The 16,897-nt window shown below is 39.2% G+C and overlaps 1 protein-coding gene across 5 annotated transcripts in view; it reads left to right on the forward strand.

Moving 5' to 3' along the window:
- GLIS1 (GLIS family zinc finger 1) overlaps nucleotides 1-16,897 on the forward strand; it is a 195,852-nt gene that overhangs the window by 83,959 nt on the left and 94,996 nt on the right. For all 5 annotated transcript variants that reach the window (XM_071810224.1, XM_071810223.1, XM_065842421.2 and 2 more), the window contains 2 exons: nucleotides 5,430-5,628; nucleotides 11,889-12,990. In XM_071810224.1, the coding sequence (XP_071666325.1) occupies nucleotides 5,430-5,628; nucleotides 11,889-12,990 (1,301 nt within the window). The remainder of the gene's footprint in view (nucleotides 1-5,429; nucleotides 5,629-11,888; nucleotides 12,991-16,897) is intronic.

Consider the following 16,897-nt stretch of genomic DNA (forward strand, 5'->3'; position numbering starts at 1 on the left):
TACCAGATGGTGCAAATGACTGCAAAGATGTCAATAAGACATCTTGACATTCCCTCTTTTGGGCCTCCAGGCCAAGATCTAGAAGTCTGTGTTTAGGATATCTTGTTAGGAGCTTGAAGATCTGAGTGAAAATAACATTACATTTGGGTAAGGTCATCTTAAGACTGTAATGTCATACATGCCTAATCACACCAACTTACTTCTAGTGTGTTTTCCTTCTCTTAAGCTGTGTCCATAACAGAAAAATGTAGACCCAAACTCTTATCCCTTTTAATAATGGTTCCCTGAAACGGAAGGTAAAAGCGTGTTTTTTCACAAGGCGTAGGAAATGATCTCCATAATCACACAGGCTTGTTTTGTAGGAGGTGTAAGAACAACTGTGGTATATGTTTTCTGGCCTTTTATACTAATTTTCTGTCCCTGAGGCTTGATGTTGCAGGATTAAGACAAGTCCTCCCATTCACAATAGAGAATGGCATAACAGGCATAAAATAGTTTATGGAAGTGTTGATTTTGTTGTTGTTTTTGAAAATGTCAAAAATGCTGTATGTTCATAAATAATTGTGAAGATTCTGTGTTTTGAAGCACTCCATTCATTAGAGCCTTCAGGCAGGCAGCATAGCGCTATACACTTATCTTGACGCTTTTCAATTACTGACTCTGTAGGAGTTGCGGCAATCGCTCCAGCCACACAGTAATGGAGATTATTCAGTGCTAGTTATGCAGAATGGGATGCTTAGCATGGGTACAGTACCTTCCCTATGATGCATGGCTTTGCTATGTTGGCACCTTTTGAGTTAATAGTTTTCTCTCAGTGGAGGGCTTTAATGGCCTCTTCCAGCATGGATCATTTTCACTTGTTTGAGAAAATCTGGTACTGTTTGGTCTTTCAGTTGTCTCACGTGACTCATCCAGCTGCCAGTAACAGCGTTCCATTTCTCAGTGTTGTCGTGGTAAATTTTGGACATCACATCCAAACAAACCCAAGAATGGCTCTTTTTTTCTTTTTTTTTTTTTTTTAGAAAAGTAATTAAAAAGAATGAAGCAGCTAGAAAAAAAAGCAAATGGCCTAGTTTGGTCTTTGCCACAAAACCCACAATGCTCTGGAGATATCTAAGTATGTTAGGCAAATACTTCAAATCTATCTCTATTTTGAATGTGAGTCATTTCAATTATACATAATTTCAGTTATTTGTTCATTGGCCTTAATTAGGTAAACTCCAAAGCACTGCAACATGTGTTTATTGTTGAATAATTACCCTTTTGTAAGTTCTTGTTCTTATCTTTGTAGTCTTAATAGCTAATTTTATCAGGAAGAGTGAAGTCTTCCTGAGTGGTAAACAAGATGTTCCCCAGTGAAGAGAGCTATTGCCCTGTAGTAGGGTTGTTTTAAATGTTGATCTCATTTTTACACAGACAGGTTTCCCTTTGTGTGAGGAGATGTTCCGTTTCCCTGGAGAAGTTAGCCCTAGCAAGAAATGTAGGGCTGGCTCTGCAGGTCCTGACTGATTTGAGCCCTTTCTGAGGTGTGGAGCCCCATCGCAATTAATGGGACCAATTCTCACATTACTTAATCGGGCATAAATGAAGAAAAAAAACTCCCCCAAAGTCAGTTACCCCAGAATGAAAGAAGCAAGATATCCAGAACTGAACTAACTTGATTACTCATATGGAAGGAATTGCCTGATTGAAGCCTTTGCACATTGTATCTTCTTTTCCCTTCACGAGCATTTAAACGTGAAGATATAAATCAAAACTGCAAGACAGAAAAAGAGAAAGACAAAAGTTACCTTGATGGATTCCACTTCCATTAGTTCCTTCTGGAAAACATTCTGCTTTTATTAGATTTACTCTCTGTAAATTAGGATTAGTTTTTTATATGGATTTATGAAATAGCTATGGTTCTGCTGAAAGGAGGGTGAACCCTCTGGTATAAGGCAGGGAGTATGTGCTCTTTTTGTCTGTTAGTGGTAAGTTACAGTATGTAGGTTAAAGGCCCCTCGATACCAGTGAAAAAAAGAGATCTAGTTCCAGACATGGAAAATGCTTAAATCTTGCGTGTGCCAGTTGTCAAAGGGCCAGATTCTGTTCTCAGTTACACTGGTGTAAACCAGACTATTTTTTTCCTTTTTTTTTTTTTTTTCAGAGGCAATGAATCTGCTTCCACGTGTACTTGAGGAGTTGAATGTAGGTTCTAGTTGTCTGTGGTCAGAGACAATCTCTTGATTCTTGTTTTAGTTGCGGGGTGGGGGAAGTGAGTTGCTGGTGTTGTTCCTTTTCCATCATTGTTCCAACTCCCATGTGGTGGGCACATTTCAGAGGGCTTTGATGCAAGTGTGACTTCACTGAAAGCACTGTTGTGCAAGAAATTTTTAGCTCTTGTTAATAAATCTGCAAGGTACTTTGTGAAAGCAAATGTAGGGTGGATTGGCCGAAATACACATAATTTCACAGTTTTAGCGTAAGTGTTCTGTTCCTTTGCAAGGAGAAAACGTATTTTCTGATTTGACAGCTACAAGAGAAGATAATGGTTTTTGACAGCACAGGGATGATGTTCATGTTATTACAGGAAATCTCCATCTTCACACAAATAGGTATCAGTGTGGGCTACAGTTGGTACTGCTGAACTTTGGTGGAAGCTTCAAGTTTCTGTGTTTTGATAGTATGATAAAATAGATAAAATGCTTATTTAGAAAGCCCTAATGAATTTCAGCATTGTATAATTCGGGGAATTAAAGAAAGGAAATGTTTTTATTACGGATCCAGTATAAATCTTACATGTTTTAAGAGAATCCACAGTATTTTGGAGGGAAGATAAATCTTGAATCTATTTCAGGTAACATTACTGATTGAAAAAGTGAGGAACCATGAGTTGGATATTGTAGGTACGAGTGATTTACCAACTTCTCTTGATGGTGTGGCCTTTAAAAATGCACAAAACTTCTTTCATCAGTGTTCGACAGTGTATTTAGATACCCTTTAAATGTGATTCATGTATCCTAATTAACAACCACAAGTTTTATTATGCCATCTTGCTAAGGCAGATATTTCCCCTGAAGTAGGATAAGTTATGATGGGATAAAGCTAAAATAGGAATGGAATAACGCTTGATGGAGCTGTGGACTCGAGAGGATGTAACGATCATTTATGCTGTAATTACAAGCAGGGCAGAGCTAATGGTCACAAACACCCACTATAGGCTGAAAGGCATCCAAAGTGATCTTCTCAAATGCCTTGTTGCAAAACCACCGATTACAAATGACTGCCCTGTGCAGGGCAAAGGATGCTGCATTTCTGTACAGCTTCTTGGTCTCTTCAGAGTCATTCAGAACAATCACGGAGTATCTTTAAATTCAGTGAACTCTGCATATAAATCTGAAATAACTGGAATATATGTATTTACCATGAAGAAGGCTAATAGTCCATTTCACATAGCTTAAATACAAATTGGTTTATCTTTAAAATCTCGTGTCATGCCTAAAAATCTTAAAAGGGCTTTTTCTTTATATAAAATAATGCTGGCTTACACTTCGTAAGACTTGTCACACACCTTGGCATTGTGATGGAGCTGGATAGGAAAAAACCCGGTATTGTTTTTCCAATTTTGAAAATTCTGACTTCTTAAAAAAATAAAAATCAAATAAATAAATGGTCAAGAAATGTAACGCATCAGCCAAACGCTGAGAACTTTTCTCTGGAAACAGGGAATTCTATTCTGGAAATGTCACAATGATGCCTCATGGGACTTGTAATTTGGGTGTCACATGTATCCACTCTTTTCTCTGAGTCTGGATGTTTGCCTGGACTACGTCTTTATCTGCCATGGTCTTCCCTATTACAATGGTGCCGGGGAGCACGATGGGGAGGCTGTGGAGCCCAGCCAGTGGAGGAGAATGGACTTTTGTGCTGCGATCCTTTTCACAATTTCACCAGTTACCAGAGACTTTTTCTGCTTTCCCCTGTCACCTGTTTCTTCTCATTTATACTCACCAAAAATCTAAATGTGATTCTCATTGCTTTCAAAGCATTCATTGACTGTCATTATAGAGTTCTACAACAGCTCAGGCTCTCCTGCTTGCCTTTCATTAGCTAGAGGGGTAGCAACTATCTCTGAGAGGAAACGAGGGTCATGTCTGTCAAGGGTGCCTGTGCTCTGAGGAGCTGTGCTGAAGCAGTGACTGAGCACAGTCGTTGATTGGAACTTCATAAACGATGTAACAAAACTGCAGTGATTGCAAAACTTCACAAGTAGGATTTTACTTACCCTTATATCATGAAAATATAATTAACTGTGATGTCTGCTTAATTATGTCATAATATATATGATCTGGGTGTAATGTACAACACTCTGTAGAGAATGGACCAACTACAGTGTGGTCCAACTCTATAGAACCCATCACTTTGAGCATTGGGTACAAGGGTGAAGGAGTGATTTTCTGGGCTCTGTATGAAAACTACAGAAATATGTTTGCCGTTAGTATCTGACACTGTTACATTTTATCTCCATGAAAAACAAACCAAAACAAAACAGAGGGAGATGTATTTTAAAAGCATGATTTGTTTCTGGTAGTGAAAATAATGGTAAATGGCCATTTTGACTTTTTTAGCTAGTCTCTGAAGACTAAACTTCTTACAAGTACTTTTTATATGTGCTTATCTTTGAGTATTTGGTTAGTTGACTAGAGGTAAAAATCCCAACTACTATGCTTTAAATTAAATGGAATTGCTAGCATTTGACCAATACAATCTAAATTCTCAATTCCCCCTTTGTCCTCTCTTTTTAGCTGGATTATCATTTGTAGTTATATATGTATTTCTGAAGAATATTGCTGTAGCTTTAGTTTCTTTTTCCAAGTCTGGTAAAATGTAATATTCACTACAGCAGAATATATTATTATCAACATTTGTAATAATAGCTTACTTGGAAAATATAGTTAAATGCATACATTGAAACAAAATTAGTTTCATTTTTTCACACTGTTGACCTGGCAGTAAAGTAGAAACATGCCCATCTAAAGTCATAATCACAGAGATAATTGTCTGCAAAGAAAAGCTTGACTTACGTCACTGTTTTCAGAGTTTCTCTCCCTGAAAATAAAATATCCCTCTCCAAAATCTAACACAGACAAGACTCTACCATAAAAATACACAGAAGGAAGGCAATCTATCAGACTAAGTTTTTTTGAGTTAGATTGCAAAGTGTAAAATAGTCACAAAACTTAAAATGAGAAATAACCATAGTTCACAGATCCAAATTCCTTTGCAATTACTTTTTGCTTCCATGTGAAACGTTTCCTTTCTACTGCCACATCATTTAGAAGAATTTTGCAAGGAGATTGAAGATGAGTATGCAAAGCAGTAGTCACTGTAGAGGGTTCTTAGTCAAAGGCTCATGTTTGTGTGTTTTGTGGGGTTTTTTTTTGTTACAGTGAATGGTGGCCACAATCATTGTAATTTGACCTCTGAGAAGAAGAACATGATGGACATGGAGATGACAAGTAGCTCAGTACCTGTCTGCAGACAAAGTCTGTTCATCCACACAGGAAACTCCCTGATGCGAGACCACCCACTGTCCTGTGAGAGACTGCTCCATGTTGGTCAGCTCAACTTGACACACTCGGATATAAGGTATCACTTCAAATTTTATGGCTTGATTTACATTGCTCTTGGAGTGCTTCTTTGCTGAAAATATTTCCCAGTAGCATCTGTGGGAGCTGTATTTTTGGCTTTTTCTTCGTTTTGGAAGTCCTTTGGATGCTCATTTAACAGCACTGCTCATTTGCAGGTTTGCACTGCGTGGGCATGCACGTGTGCACAGACAGCTCTGCCAAGCAGTGCCTGGAGGAGTCGCTGTTTGTGCAGCCACAGCCTCCCTGCACTGAGGTTTAAATACAGCTTCTCTGTGGGGACCCTTCTAGCATGCTCAGAAGTCAATGAGAGTTTTGCCAGGGGCTTAAGCAGGGTCAGGCTTGCCTCCACACTGCACCCCAATGCCATGTTGTTTCCAAACTGCAGCCTGGAAGTTAGGGATGATACTTGCTCCCAAACCAATGTCTCCCATATGGCAATTTGGCATACCACCATCAAACCACTTCTATTTCTACAGCATTTCCTTTAATTGAAGTATTTTCAAGGTTCCCATACAGCGACATCCTTGGTATTTGCTTTTAAGGCAGTAATGTGAAAATTTGGTCCATGGTTTTGATATATACACTGTAGTTGGATATGCTATGAACAGAATCTCTATTTAAGCATTTGCTATAAATTAATTATATGAAAACACTGAACTCCATTATTTTTTTGTTGTTGTTACAAATTTAACATTACCAGATTTTAAACAAGTACCCTAAACAGACATCCGTTGTGAATAGAAACCTGCTACAAATTAAAATCTGTCCATCTATTTTAATTATGCTGCTTTTTGGCAGGGGATATAATACGGAATAATCTTGACCTTTTTGAAGAGCTGTAGAAAGCAAAAACCTCAAAAAAGTTGCAGCCTTTATCTTAGATGCTTGGAATAATTGGCACGCTGTGCATGGAACTATCAAGCCCGAATTTCCATAGTCACAGCAAGTGGAAATATGGCCTATAGCTTGGTTGTGGAAATCTGACTGTTTCTGATTTTATTATAAATATTTATGTCTTGTTTCCCCTTTTCCATTTACTGGTGGGGTAAAAACATCTGTGTTTTCAGGAGGAGGCGGCACATCAATATGGCAAGCAAGTGGAAAGAGCTGTTTGTTTGTTCATTTGTAAATGATAAATAATATCCATGCCACACAACAAAATATTCTGCTATCACTACAAAGATTTGTAGATGGTGTTGCAGCTGGGTGTAAGTCTGCTCCCTCCTGACTTCTTTATGGCTCAGTATGAGACTGGCAGTTATCAACCTTTTGTCATTCTGTCAGTGAGGACAATTATGAAACAAAGATAATTAGGGCAGGACCAAACAAAAGGAGGAAGAGAGTACTCTGCTTAGATCTTTTTGAACCTTTTTGTAAAATCTATAATGAGAAAATGACAGATACTTGCATGCTGGGAATCCCAGTACCCACCCTCAGAAATATGAACCCCTTTCAGCCCCCATTTGGAAGAGGATTCCCAGAACAGCATAAAGGATTATCTGCTGCAGAACATGAGAAAGGAGCAGGTGATAGGCCTGATTCCCTCCTCTTTGCTTTGTAGCATGGTCTAAAGCTTTGAGGCTCTTCTATTAATACTTCTAAGCAACAGTTTGGAAATGTTTGGCGAATGTCTTGAAGGACTCTTCCATTCCTTTATGGGTTGTTGTATGTCCTGCTGATCATGCTCTGCTTGCGTGTCCACCTGGCTAACACTATTTTTGTCTGCATGGGATTTACAAGGTAAAGCCAATGCCCAGCCCTCGTAGACACAATGCCTCTATGGACCTCATAGACACAGTGTCTAATTTTGTCACTGTACTACTCACGGTACACATGAGGTACAAAACCTTGGCATGTGGGAGAAGGTAGACAGCAGTTGGGATGACTTCTTTTCATGGTGTTTGTGATGCTGAAGGTTCTTGACAAGCAAGTAAGAAAAAACATACACTTTCCTTGAAGATCTGAAAACAGAACAGTGCTGATGTGGGGGTGGATGCCCATCAGGTTTCAGTGAAGCCAGTGGGAGCCAAGGGTGCTCGATGTCTCTTCAGATTTCAGCCTTCATTAGAAAATAGATGAGAGAAATAGGGCTGGAATGGACGGATTTTGGAGCACACAGACATCAGGGCAAACTCTATTTGGTTGTTCTGTCCAGCTCTAGTGGCCAGCACGGAACTAAAGGGAGATATAAATTCAAACAACCTCTCTGGGTTGAGCTTTGAACCACTCTGCATTTCTAGGATATGCAAAGTCCAAGGAAAATCCAAACAAACCAGACAGCACCTCCCCTAGCAATCCAAAATCTCCCTCAGGATTTGGGGTTATGATCAGCTTTTTCTTTTCTTCCCTCAGTGTGCTGAAACTTGTTATCCCTTCAGCTTCCCCCTGAATCACTTTCTCTCAGAAACTGTCTTCTAGAGATGACTGCCTCAATCCAAGAATCACGATCCCTCTTCTTCCTGACCTCTTCTCCCCACTCGGTTAATAGGTTTTAGGTTGTGCAATATGATTGCTGCTACACGCTATCTGTGAATGCAATGTGTGTGGGATTGGAAAAGTCCTAATACCTTCTTTACCACAATTGGAGACAGCACATAACTAATGTTGGCCTTTCGTCAAATAATCCATTATCAGAAACAGCTAACCCGCCCACACTGTGCTCAGTGCTCGGCGTATAAAACCCGGGGAAGACACCAGAGCAGTCAGTGTTGCAAAGAGTCCCTGGATGTGCAGCAGAACAATCCCCACCAGCTTCTTCAAACTGTCAGTTATCACTGATTACACATTTACAGTGGCAACTGAAGGCATGTATGTTTTGTAAATAGTCTGGAGATTTTGGATACAGTTGTCTTTTCCTCTGAGGGTAGCTGGTAACTGCAGTACTTCTGGCATTGTGCTACTGGCCTTGCGCTTTGGCTCCAATTACCACGTAAGGGAGTTTCTTTGGAAACACTGCCTTAGTATCCTCTGAGAGGCTGCTGTTACTCTTCAAAGGCCTTACACTCAGCTTTCATGTGCTTAAGCAGCAGCTCTGTTGCCTCAGACTATTTGTCCTTGGTACATGGATGCTCCTGTGAAGAGAGGTTGTGGGGTATATTCTCCTGCTGACCCCACTCTCTCCATCTGGAAGCCCCCAGGGCTGCTCAGGCTGATCCGTGTGTCCACACAGTGCTCTTTACCCTGTCCTGCTATCCTTTGTGCTTCTCGCTCTTCTCTTTGTTGTTTGTTTCATACACATTTATATTTCACTGCTGTCCAGGGATTATGAAACCCCTATGGCCAGCACTGCCTGTGTGTACCTGCCTGAAATCTGATCCTTTCCTGTAACAGCAAGATGCCAGTACAGGAGCAAATGGGTATAAGAGGAACCACCCAGCAAGTTGGATGCCAGACACCTTGTCTCTCTCCCACATCAGTTTTGTCTCTGTACCCCTTCTCTCTCCATCCTTCAGGACTGGGAGGAACAGCAGGGCTTTGCTGAGAACAGTGTTGGCAAAATTCTGCCAGGAATACAGAAAGTTTGCAGTAATCCAGCCTTGACATTAAGTATGCCAACACTCAAACTTGGGAAATTGAAAGAATGCTGAATTCTCCCAGCAGAGTTCACTAGCGTAGAGTACAGAATGTATGTAAGTATACAGTGCCACAGAGGAAAGTGTAGCTTGCAGAAGAGACTTGCTTTGGATCTGCACAAACAGCCTGTGCGTAGCATTATGTAGACAGAGCTTGGATAAGACAAGGCTGTGGCAATGAGAAGCATGAATTCAGTGCCTTCATATAGTTTGCTTTTGAAATAAGGTATTTCAGCTTGCCTTTTGGTTCAAAACTCCCCTCCTTTGTGTGTCTCATGTTCCGCACTGCGGCATCACAGCAATAGAGTCCTGACTCTGAGTAAGATCTTGTGCTGGAAATACAGATCTATGTTGCTGGGAGTTTTGGGAATGAAATATTTCTCAGGACAGGAATGTTTGTATTCATCATGCAGGTACCACACTGACTCCAGCTTGAACTCCTCACATGGATTTCTGGCAAGATGGGAGCTTATGTAAAGCTTAATAATATGACACCAATTATCACAAACTGAAATGTAAGGCTTGGGTTAGCTTTGTATGATGTAACAAATACGTTTACTTTAGCCTGGGCCTTTGGGACCACTAAACTATGATATAAACTGAATTATTTAGAAGAGTTCTTCTACAGAAGAAACTAAGTAATAGGAAATATTGTGCCTGGCATGGTATGCTGTAAGACCTTTCTCAGAATGAGTTTAGAACAGCACACCTTCTACTGAACAGTGAAGCTACAAGCAAGCAGGGCAGGGTTTCCCAAATATGTACAGTAAAGGTTTTTATGCTTTTGCCACATATTTTACAGACATATGGTTCTGTAAATGTTAAAAAATAATGTATGAATACTGTTGGGTGTTGGTCGTGGGGGGGGTTGTGTTAGGTTTTTGTTGTGTTTGGTTTTTGTTTGTTTTTGTTTTGTTTTAGATTTACCAGCTGCAAAACCAGGTGTTTTAAGTTTACCCTGAGACCAACTGTACAAACCTAAAGGGAGAAATTATAACTAATGGATTATGGAAACCTCTGAAATTTTAAAATGTAGTATTTTTAAAATTCTGGTGGTAAATGCAAGATGTGATTATTCTGTACCAATGAATGGGAATTTAACTTCCTTCTTGACCTTGAAGATTTTTTTTTTATATCAAGCCCTACTGGCTGCTGCACACTGTCACTAGTGAATGCAGTATTGCCAGTTCTGTGCCTCAGGCAGGTGTCATTTTCTGAAATCCTTAATTTCATGGGAAGGAAGTTGTTTGTGTTTGTTTTGTTTTTTTTTTTTTCCCAATTGGTAGTTCTTTGGGAGCTGTTACCAAGGAAATGTTAGAAGTTGTCTCAGCTTCCCATCTTAGTGGTGGATTAATGGAAATAATAGTGATAAAACAATCTAAGTCATAAAACAAATGCGCTTTGTTCAGCAGCTTAACGGTTATATGTCTGTATATGTCTAAAATACCTTATGTATATGTGTTAAAATGTGTCAGATTTGTCTTGGCTGTGGTGCCACACACAAGTAACCAATGGCCAGGTTTTCTTCACCTTTTGTGATGCTAACATCAAAAAAGTGTACCATTCATGTAAGTGGAGCATATCAACATAAGAGCCATGGAGCACCTCTCTGGAGGCTTTATTAGTTCAGGTACAGCTGTCTCGCACACAGATGTACTGTTTCCCTGGTCTGGCACGTTGCTGGATGATGAAGCCATAGGTTAAACCCTACTGTGCTTTAGGGATGTGTAAGGAGCACACGCTGGTCCTAAGACAAATCGCACAGTTCGATCATCTACAGTAAATGTTTATAGCTGGGATAAAGTGTTTTATTTTAAGGCATAAACCAATTGCTAACTGCTTGGAGGAAAATGTTAGGAAGAAAGGTTTCCTAAATGCAGTGTTTTTCTGAAATGTCTCTTTGGGGTTCTTCAAGGTTCTGCTTCCTGAGTGATTGGATTCAGTACACATCAAAAAAAGATTAAAAGTCACTTCTGTAAAACAATCTTCCTTGGATTTGCAGACCCATGTAGACTTTAATATGAAAAACAGGAATACATAGACTGACAGTTTAAATCTACCAGTTGTGAACTTTTCTTAGTTATCTTTTGTAGATCTCTTAGACATAAATACTCAGCTGATCTCTCATCAACTCTGGACCACTGGTTGAAAGCGAGTTATTCTTTCTTTGTATTTGTTTTTTCCCCACTGATCTTGCTCCTTTCTTATTTTAGCAAAAGGAAGGATCTCTCTGACATGTGAGCAAAGCTCAGCAAGCCTTTTTTTTATTTGTGTGGAAAAGGATGCCAAGGCATTTTCCCGGTGTGCTCTGAGGAAAATGCTGATGTTTGAATAATTCAAAAACGTCCAAAGCTCTCAAACTTAATTCTCAACTATTGTTTTGCCTGGTCTATTTTGCATTGAAAAACTAGATCATGATTGATGAACTGCCCATAGCAGTAGAGAGAAGATTGTCTGTTCTGTGTGTAACTCACTGTGTAAAATTAATTCCATGTAAAATGATGCTGCCTTTAGTAGTGTTGTAGAGGAAGCATTTCAGATTTGTTTAGTGTAATTGCTGCATTAGACAGGCAACATTCAGCAGAGCAAGTGCTCCCATACTCCAGTGCTTAACAAATGCTATGTCTTGTATAAAAATCGTAAATCCTTTGGTAGTTAGTGATGCTTAATGAAAACTGTATTACAGGTCACCCAGGTTTCAAGACTCAGTGGATTCTGCTGCTCCATGCCTGAATGGAAGTCACCCGGCTCAGCACATTAAACAAGAATGCCCGAGTGATTATAAGGTTCTGTCTGAGGCTTCCACACATAGAAGGATTATGGAGGGGATGGAGCTGAGAGCCTCCGGTAGTCTGCATCCTGAAATAGACCTAATGAATAATGGCTTTACAAATTCGCTTTCATCCTACTTGTTTAATAATGAACATAGCTCCTCCCTGGGTCCTTTGTCACTTGGCACCCCTCAGCACTCAGCCAGGCTACAAACAAGCAACCTGAAGAAGAGATGCATCTCTGTTGTGCCTTCTTCAGCTGAAGGAATTGATATTACAGCTATCATCCGCACATCACAGACGTCACTGGTCACCTGTGTGAATGGACTGCGAACTAATTCAGCTGGCATTTCCTCTCATCCTGTAGAGATCACTCATCACAGTGCTCAAAAATCCTCTCGGCCCCAGTCGTGCTCTCAGCCTGGAAACCCTTGCAGTATTCCCTCCCCTCCAGCGTGTCTTGTACCTATTTCTGCTGAATGTGACAGAAGTGACTGTGAGCAGATACAAATGCAGCAAGTTGAGGAGAATGGAAGCCTCAGCCTTATGATGAATGGTACTAGCATTCCTCATCAAAACACCTCGCACAGCACTCAGAAGGTGAGTTTCTTAAAACAAGAACCAGCTGACGATTATTCCTCCACTGCTGATCTTTTTCGACATCACCAGGGGCTGCCTCCCCCTTACCACCTACACCAGCAGCTAAATCAGACTCAAGGGACCCTGTCTCATTTACACGCCTCTATGTCTCCAAAGTCCCTTCAGCCCAGCGATGGCGATGAACAGGACCTCAGCAATGGCAAACAGGTCTGTCGGTGGATTGACTGCAGTGCCACTTACGAGCAACAAGACGAACTGGTCAGACACATAGAAAAGACTCACATTGACCAGCGGAAAGGAGAGGACTTCACTTGCTTTTGGGCAGGCTGTGTCCGCCGATATAAACCCTTCAATGCCCGTTACAAACTGCTGATTCATATGAGGGTTCATTCTGGAGAAAAACCAAACAAGTGCATGGTAAGCCTGGAATATATTTGTTTGAATAGAAACATGCTACTCTGCTCTCTTTCTTGCTTTCTCTTCAGTCTTATCCCAATATAATTGTTGTGCTTTCCTGTAACTTAGTCTGCAGCAGGCTAAAGGGGTATTGGAGAAAACGTTAATCTAGAAGGAAATGTTTGAGTAAGGAATACTGTAGTTCTTGGAAAAGGGATTCGGTTTCCTCATATGAGAGTTTAACTTTTAGTACAGTGTTTTATTTTTTTTTAATATTCATTAAAGCATTAATAAAGTGATGATCAAAGCACACTGCAGTCATTTAACATAAAACAAAGTCGCTGAGCCTCGGGTGACATTTTTAATCAAGAAACATAAACCGCATCTAATGAAATTCTTTTCATTCCTTCAGTTGAACAATAACCCATAGAGTTGTGAGTGCAAAAGTTTCAAATGGTAGTTTAGAAAAGAAAAAGAAACTTGTTAAGGATTTGAAACAGTTAAGAGAATAAAAGGAATATCTTTAATTACATTTTCAAAGGTTGTTAGGGGCTTTTAAATTTGCCAAACAGAGCTTTAAAAATAAGTAAAAACCATTGTTCTCTTCTGATCAAGAAGATGTAAACAACATCAGTGTTCCAAAAAGAGGATCTTGGGAATAACACCATCTCTGCATCTGCCCACCATGATGACAATATGGCCAAACTAAAATAAAAGTTAATGACTTCCATTAAGCTTTCCACATGTTTGAAAAAACAATGATATAACACCCTGACTGAAACAGATGAAGCAAAACAAGTTTGACATAAGCTTCCAAATTGGGCCATGAAATTTGGAAAGTCTTATTTGTAACACCCACATGCGCATGCGTGTGCACGCATGCACATACACACTCAAATAAGTACAAACAAAGGGAATGGTTATGATGGCAGGTTGCAGTTCTTGATAGGAAGAATTTTCAACTGTATGTCTGTTTTATTGTTTTGATCAGAGAATGATATAATGGAAAATACTTGTAGGGAAGTAACATCAAGACCAACTTATTAACGAGAAGCTGTAGCTTTCTATGGAGGAATAGGAAGAAATGTTTATATAAAAAGCTTACTTTTTTCGTTTGTTCAAGAAAAAGCTTGCTGGCCTGCAGTGCTTATGAAAGGAAAAAGGAGGAAAACAACAATATTCAAAATGTTTTACAGAGAAAAATTTTCTCTGTGAGTGGTCATCCTGATTATCTTTTTACTTCCATTGGATAAATTTAAAATGTTATCTTAATGTCTGCGCTGTTCAGTGGGTATTCCCTAAAATATTACGGGAAGCAATGCAGATATTTAGAGAACACCATCAAGTTGTCCAAGGTAAACTGGAAATGCTCTTAAGACTTACCTGTTTCTTTTTTCTTTGAGAGAAAGAACTGACTTTGTAATTTCCAGATGTAGCTCAATCACTATTTGTAAACGTACAAAGGAACTTCCTATGCCTATCTCTTATTTGGTCATAAATCATCAAAGGATAATGTTAGTTGCTTCTTTCCAAACAAAAGTGTAAGTAAGCAAGCAAGCTGTGAAAGCATACTTACAGATTTTATTTTAGCCTACTTTTTGGTTTACTGTTTTTATAATCTGGAATTAGATCAGTCTTCTCTCTGGTTTTATCTCACACTTTTTAAAAGAAATACTTAAAATGTGAAACCCCGATGAGCTTTACTAAGATGCTGAAAGATTCCCTAGACTCCAGGAGTGTGGGAGCTTTTGTCTTTTTCAGCAAAACGCATATTTGGCAGGTATTCTGTAGCAGATTTCTAATGTTACATTGACGTTCCTACAGGAAACTGGATAAACCAGAGACATTAAAGCATGTAATATCGTAGGAAATGCTAAAAATTTCCTGCTTTCAGTTATGTTCATCTGCATTAAAGAACCAGCTTTATGTAACATCTCAAAGTTTAACATTGTGAATAGGTTGGAAAAACCTTTCATCTGATATGGCAGACAGCCTTCATGGCACATGTATGTAGACTTGGCATGTAAGTACATCAAGATCTGGTCTACTTGAGCAGTATTGTAGTTGTTCCCATACATGGAATGGCCCAATGGGAATTAGGAGCTTTACACTGCACAGCCTGCAATTAACTCTTCTACTCCCAGAATAAGAGCCTTCCACTGTCAGCAGAGGGATCCACGTATCCGATGTTACAACATCAAATTCTGCGTGGAGTAAAGTTGGATCCAAGTGAGCACATGAAAAATACGTCGTCTTTGCAAATTTAATTTTCTGCTCTGGAAAGACCTTGATCTAGCAGGGACAAGATCCAAAGCTGCAACACAGCTCCTTAAAGTTATTAATATCAAGTGGGGATTATTTGCCCAGCGAATTCCATTCCACTTTAAACAAGGGTTGCTGTGCAGTGTTTCATTGTGCAGTGATGTCATGTCATTTTAAATGATGGCTTTTCTTTTGATGTGGTAATAATTGTGCTGTTATTCCTGCAAATTAAGAAGGCAATTCATTCTCTGTCTATAGAGGTCTGAGATTTTGTTTCGTTTTTGCTGTAGCCTCGTTAAAGTAACTTTACATCTCTTGGTATTTGTAGTGGAGATTTTCTTTCGCTGTTCACAATTACCCATTGTGCTTTCTTTTTAAGCCCTTGATTTTGTTCCTCTCTGTAAAATGACTGGCTGACTAGGTATTGAACTGCTCAGAAGAAGCTAACAGCAGCACCCTGCCCTCATACATAAAAGTACTTTTCCATGTAAAATTATTAATTTCTTATGACAGGCTTTGCTACTATGTACTGTAATAGACAAAGGAATTTTGGAATTCAAGCTACTTAAGAACAGGAAATACATGAGACATTTTGATTGAAAAGTAAATGGTTCACTAAAACTGCAGTTAATCCTTTTATTATCTTTCCAACAGCAGTTTCCACAATACTTTCATGAGGTAAGCTTGCTTCAGTCCAACTGTAACACTCTCATCGTTACAGATGGTTTAAATTTAGCTAGCCTGCTTCTTTCTTCACTACAGACAGTCGACAGGGAAAACCGTATCTGGTGTAGAGAACTACTGATGTTTCAGGTCCATATTCTGCTCACTGTGTTTCATTGCCAAAACAGGTATTATGAGTATTCTGTTTTCATCTTCTGTTAAATATTCTAATTAAGTGGTGCCTTCTCGTCATCGTGTCCCTCAGTTTGGCTTTTCCTTGGGCTCCGCAAGTAGTCTAAAGGAAACTACCTAATCTCTTTGCAATATCCTGTTATGTTTCATACTTAACTCATGTTATTTTAGTTTTATTAAATTTGGGGTTCATCTGCATTATAATCAAAAATATATCCAACAAAAATAATGATGCAATGCATTTAAGACTTTAACTTCTGAAGATTAATTTCATGCTTTTTTAGATTTGATGTCCCAGACAATTGGAATTTTTATTATCTGAGGCAGCAAAAATTAGCAAGCTTAAATGGTTTTTATTTAAAAAAACAAAACAAAACAAACAAACAAAAAAAACAACCAAAAGTTTCTCATAGTTGCATCTTTTGCTGTCTTTCAGTTCTTCCAATACTTTGATGGTTAGAACCCTGCTGATCTCCAGATATTGCATCCTCAGTTTAAGCCTCAGCTTGCAAATGTAATTATAGAGCTGCTCATTCAGTTGTCTCGATTTGTTTGATTTGGACAAATGTATACTTGGCTTCTCAGTTTATCCTCTTGCACTCTTGTGGCTTCATAAAGAATAGAAAATTAAGTTCCCATCACTACATGCATATGTGCTAAGGGAACCTATGTTGCAGGCCTCCACAGACATGATCAAGGTGAACATAATATTTATCTTTATGTAATTTCTACATATGCAGTTGGGTATCATAACATACGTAATATCCATGAATGGAGCTGGACAGTGATAATAGCCATTTTTTTATGTATC

Source organism: Patagioenas fasciata, chromosome 6, assembly GCF_037038585.1.
Source record: "Patagioenas fasciata isolate bPatFas1 chromosome 6, bPatFas1.hap1, whole genome shotgun sequence".
NCBI lineage: Eukaryota > Metazoa > Chordata > Aves > Columbiformes > Columbidae > Patagioenas > Patagioenas fasciata.